Source organism: Brachionichthys hirsutus, chromosome 19 (assembly GCF_040956055.1).
Source record: "Brachionichthys hirsutus isolate HB-005 chromosome 19, CSIRO-AGI_Bhir_v1, whole genome shotgun sequence".
NCBI classification, from domain to species: Eukaryota; Metazoa; Chordata; class Actinopteri; order Lophiiformes; family Brachionichthyidae; genus Brachionichthys; species Brachionichthys hirsutus.
In genome coordinates, this window is record NC_090915.1 from 49,101 (window position 1) to 54,100 (window position 5,000).

At 57.3% G+C, this 5,000-nt stretch overlaps 1 protein-coding gene across 1 annotated transcript in view; it reads right to left on the reverse strand.

Annotated features, from left to right (window-relative positions):
- The window catches only part of taf1c (TATA-box binding protein associated factor, RNA polymerase I subunit C), a 10,657-nt gene that overhangs the window by 157 nt on the left and 5,500 nt on the right, over positions 1–5,000 (reverse strand). Inside the window, exons 8-15 of the mRNA XM_068753096.1 lie at positions 4,617–4,734; positions 4,468–4,539; positions 4,252–4,387; positions 3,688–3,816; positions 3,413–3,608; positions 2,041–2,178; positions 821–1,902; positions 6–96 (exon numbers count right to left, since the gene is read on the reverse strand). Coding sequence (XP_068609197.1) covers positions 6–96; positions 821–1,902; positions 2,041–2,178; positions 3,413–3,608; positions 3,688–3,816; positions 4,252–4,387; positions 4,468–4,539; positions 4,617–4,734 — 1,962 coding nt within the window. The remainder of the gene's footprint in view (positions 1–5; positions 97–820; positions 1,903–2,040; positions 2,179–3,412; positions 3,609–3,687; positions 3,817–4,251; positions 4,388–4,467; positions 4,540–4,616; positions 4,735–5,000) is intronic.

The window sequence follows — 5,000 nt, forward strand, 5'->3', positions numbered from 1 at the left end:
GCTACGAAGCCGAGAGGACGAGGACGCCACAGGGAGACGGGAGGCGCGCACGGGGCTCCCCTCTTTCGGAAAGCAACGGTCATGCTGAAAGGTCTCCTGCAAAGACAAAGCAAAATCAGAAGTCAGACGCTGCCTGGTGGATTCAGGGACACTCCAGAGGACTTTGGGTGCTGCCTGATGGATTCAGGGACACTCCAGAGGACCTTGGGTGCTGCCTGGTGGATTCAGGGACACTCCAGAGGACCTTGGGTGCTGCCTGATGGATTCAGGGACACTCCAGAGGACTTTGGGTGCTGCCTGGTGGATTCAGGGACACTCCAGAGGACTTTGGGTGCTGCCTGGTGGATTCAGGGACACTCCAGAGGACCTTGGGTGCTGCCTGGTGGATTCAGGGACACTCCAGAGGACTTTGGGTGCTGCCTGGTGGATTCAGGGACACTCCAGAGGACTTTGGGTGCTGATCACGTTCCTGGTTCGAGTACTGCTGGAACATTTCACTTTGCATTCCCAAAATAAAAGCAAATCCATGCTGCGAGTGCGAGTTCACTCTCACCTCATTCCTAATCTGTTACAGATTACCGGTAGCTGCGCCAGTAGATTAAACACTACATTTGTTGTCCAGATGCAGCGCTCTGATTGGTCAACTGTTCGCTGTACCGGCCGGACAGACAAACACAATTGATGTTGTAATTCAACAATTGACAGCAACCCGTTCACCGAGTGGTGAAGAATGGTGGACTCAGTCCCCATAGCAACAGCAGCTGGACTTGTTATTCTCATTTATTCCCAGCGTGTTCCCGAACCCACACCTTCCTCTCACCTGGGGTGCCTGGAGAGGACGTCTGTCCTTCCTCTGACCGGGGTCACCGTGGTTACTGTATATTGGAGGTGTCTGAGAGCAACCCGGACTGTTTGAAGGCGTCGCAGCTCCCGGCAGCCCAAGCTTCTCAAAGTCCACAGCACGGGACGCCGCGCGTTCGGGGTCCGAGCAGCTCACCTGACTCGGGGCAGGGGAGAAATCCTCCAGCTCCGAGCGGTCACTAACGGTGGAGGTGAAACTCCCGAGCAGGTCCAGGTCCAGGTCCTGGCTGCCAGCCCTCCGTGCCTTCTTCTCCCTCCTCCTCTTCCTCCTGAGAGCGTCCGCTTTGGCCTTTCTGTTCAAGCCCAGTTCGTCCTCCCACCATGCCCGCCACGCCGCATCGCCCTGCCAGGAGAGGGTCAAGCGCTCACTCAGCGGGTCTGTCCAGTGGTCCGTGTCCACCTGGTTCGGAATAGGCGCCACGTCCGGAGGCTGCAGGGCGAGCGAGGCAGCGGAGTGAACGAGCAGCGAGCGCTTGGACATGCTGGACTTAAGGTGGCGCCTTAAGCTCCGCACAGGCTCCTCGTCGGCGGCTTCCCCTCCATCACCGGGAGGGTCGTGGAGTCTTTGGGTTTCAGTAGACGCGTGCTGCAGGCGGTGTGGGCGGGGCGTCTTCACTTCCTCCAGCCAATGCTTCCACGTGAGCAGAGCGCCGTCGCTGATGCTGCCGGAGCCCAGCCCATCAGCAGCACCGGTTTCGTCGCTGTCCACCTTTCCTGCTTCCAAGCCAATCACGTTATCCAGCTCGGGATCGTTCACCACAACCTGCAGCCCCAAACACTGGAGCATCCGACTTTTGTTTGCCGACTCTGACTCGTCAGAGGAGGAGTCGGCGCTCATCGCCTCAAACCCGTGAGCAGAACGGGCCTGCCCGGGTCCGATCGTGGGCCGATGGCTTGAGGAGGCCGGCAGAAGCCGAGCAGCTTCTCCGCCTCCAGCAGGCGGATGCTCACACTCGAGGATCTGGTAGAAGACGTCTCCCGCGTCCGTCAGCTGCAGGACACAAATACACTGTCCTCCTTTCTCCTGGATACAAGCCAGCCCTGAGAAAGCAAATGCAAAGACTCGAATGTCACATGTGCTCAACTTGCTCAACTCCTAAATTAAAACATGATATTTCATGGTGACGGAGACCTTAACTTCAAACAGGAAGAACACAGCCGCTCCCAGGATGTTCCTACCTGTAGCAGGGAACGAGAGTCGGTCCCTGGCAGCATCCAGGTGATGAGGCATCTGGACAGGAAGGTGCTTGAGACTGTCTTTGGGTCTGAGGAGAGACTGAGGAGGCCCCCGACTGGAACAGGCCTCTGCCCTGCCTCCTAAACACAATCAGCTGGTGAGTGGTTAGCTGGGATGCTAACCGCTAAGACACCAATAAATAAACAAAGGACATTTAACACAAGCAGCAAAAAAACCTAACAATTAAAACGTATACGGCCAAATAAATCACGACTGGAGGGGACGAGGTATTCAGTGAACGTCAGACCTCTCCTGTAATGAGGACCCCCCCCCCATGGGTGCAGCACCGCATTTTAGGGAGGCTAATGACAAAGCTAAATAAGCCGTCTAGTACTATGTGATGGGAATAAGTGGCTACAAGCAGCTCACTGAGCTACGTACGGAGGAGAGCGCCACCGCTGAGATGTTAGCTACGTACGGAGGAGAGCGCCACCGCTGAGATGTTAGCTACGTACGGAGGAGAGCGCCACCGCTGAGATGTTAGCTACGTACGGAGGAGAGCGCCACCGCTGAGATGTCAGCTACGTACGGAGGAGAGCGCCACCGCTGAGATGTCAGCTACGTACGGAGGAGAGCGCCACCGCTGAGATGTTAGCTACGTACGGAGGAGAGCGCCACCGCTGAGATGTCAGCTACGTACGGAGAGCGCCACCGCTGAGATGTTAGCTACGTACGGAGGAGAGCGCCACCGCTGAGATGTTAGCTACGTACGGAGGAGAGCGCCACCGCTGAGATGTCAGCTACGTACGGAGGAGAGCGCCACCGCTGAGATGTTAGCTACGTACGGAGGAGAGCGCCACCGCTGAGATGTTAGCTACGTACGGAGGAGAGCGCCACCGCTGAGATGTTAGCTACGTACGGAGGAGAGCGCCACCGCTGAGATGTTAGCTACGTACGGAGGAGAGCGCCACCGCTGAGATGTTAGCTACGTACGGAGGAGAGCGCCACCGCTGAGATGTTAGCTACGTACGGAGGAGAGCGCCACCGCTGAGATGTTAGCTACGTACGGAGGAGAGCGCCACCGCTGAGATGTTAGCTACGTACGGAGGAGAGCGCCACCGCTGAGATGTTAGCTACGTACGGAGGAGAGCGCCACCGCTGAGATGTTAGCTACGTACGGAGGAGAGCGCCACCGCTGAGATGTTAGCTACGTACGGAGGAGAGCGCCACCGCTGAGATGTTTGATGTGTTGCTAAAGCAAGTCGATAACTGGTGAGCCCCTCTGTTCAACGACCAATAACAATAAAAAGCTTTTATTCCTCTCCTCGTTTGGTAGCGTCATCGGACACGAGGCCAACGGCTGTGCGCACTGACCCGAGTACTGCAGCAGGGTGACTTCCTGAGAACCACAGGAGCCCAGCAGGACCTTTGCAGTCCTATCCCCACCCGCTGTTGAGCCACAGGAGGCGGGACCAAGAACGTGACAAAACAGGGGCGGAGACTGCATCATGTGATCCCACTTGAGCATGGGGATCCGGGGGAACCGCTCGTCCACAATGTAGGCCGAGTACTGACAGGGAGAGAAGAAGGTCCCGTCAGTAACAGACCACTCCCTCCTGCTGTGACATCACCATCTCCTGCAGAAGTACCTGGGTGGTGATGAGGTGGTGGAAGGAGTGGACGTCTCCCAGGTAGCGGGTCAGAAGGAGCCGCTCCCCTCTGCGACACTCTGGAACGCTGCCGATGTGAAACAGCATCTGACCGGGGGCAGGAGACACCTGGAGGGGGCAGGAGGAGGTGCAGGAGGAGGGGCAGGAGGGGGTGTAGGATGAGGTGCAGGAGGAGGGGGCAGGAGGAGGTATAGGAGGCGCAGGAGGGGGTGTAGGATGAGGTGCAGGAGGAGGGGGCAGGAGGAGGTATAGGAGGTGCAGGAGGGGGTGTAGGATGAGGTGCAGGAGGAGGGGGCAGGAGGAGGTATAGGAGGTGCAGGAGGGGGTGTAGGATGAGGTGCAGGAGGAGGGGGCAGGAGGAGGGGGCAGGAGGAGACAGGACAAGCAGGACGTTCCAATCTCGCCTTCGAAATGAACACATTTGACCAAATATCCCGTGACAAGCAGCTGCTGAGCCACATCCGGGGTTCCCATTGGACGCCCTGAGCGGGGGGAGGGGCTTCTGTTGAGGAACAATCAGGATTTCAGCCCCCCCCATCTCACCCTGATGTCTGTGAGCTCCGCCCCCGTCCTGTCCGCATAAAGCATCACCCTTGGATGAGCAGAGAATTCACACCATCGCCATGACGACTGGGCATCAAAGTAGAGGTTGAAGCCTTCCTGACGAACCCTCTGCATCCTGTTGGGGCAGATATAAATGCACTTTGACCTCTGAGTGGCCGGCTGATACCAGCTGGACCAATGAAAAGCCTTCCTCACCCTCTGCCAGCAGTCCACAGGTTTGCTGCTCCGCTCGCACTCACCACGAGAACCTCACCTAAAGCATGAGGACTGACAGGACCGAGGACGGTCCAATCACAGCTCCAGCTGGAACTCGGTACCTTTATTCCCCTCTGTCCACCACTCACCTGACGCTGACGCAGGTCGCGACCTCTTTGGTGGAGACAACCTGCAGCAAACGAGGCTTGTTGCTTTCGCTGAAGTGCCAAACGCCGCAAAAGTAGTCTGACCTCACAGCAACGCAATCTGCACACAGACCACAAGGAGGCGTGGGACCAGAGGTAGAGGAGCATCTAGAGAAGTGGAGGTCTGCTCTAGAAAAGAGAGGGATGAAGGAGAGCAGGAGTAAAACAGAGTACATGTGTGTACATGAGAAGGTCCCAGGGGGGACAGTGAAGCTACAAGGAAGAGACGTAAAGAAGGGAGAGGACTTCAGGTACCTCGGGTCAACAGAGCAGAGTGATGGAGAGAATGTGGAAAGGAGGTGAAGAATCGTGTGCAGGCAGGCTGGA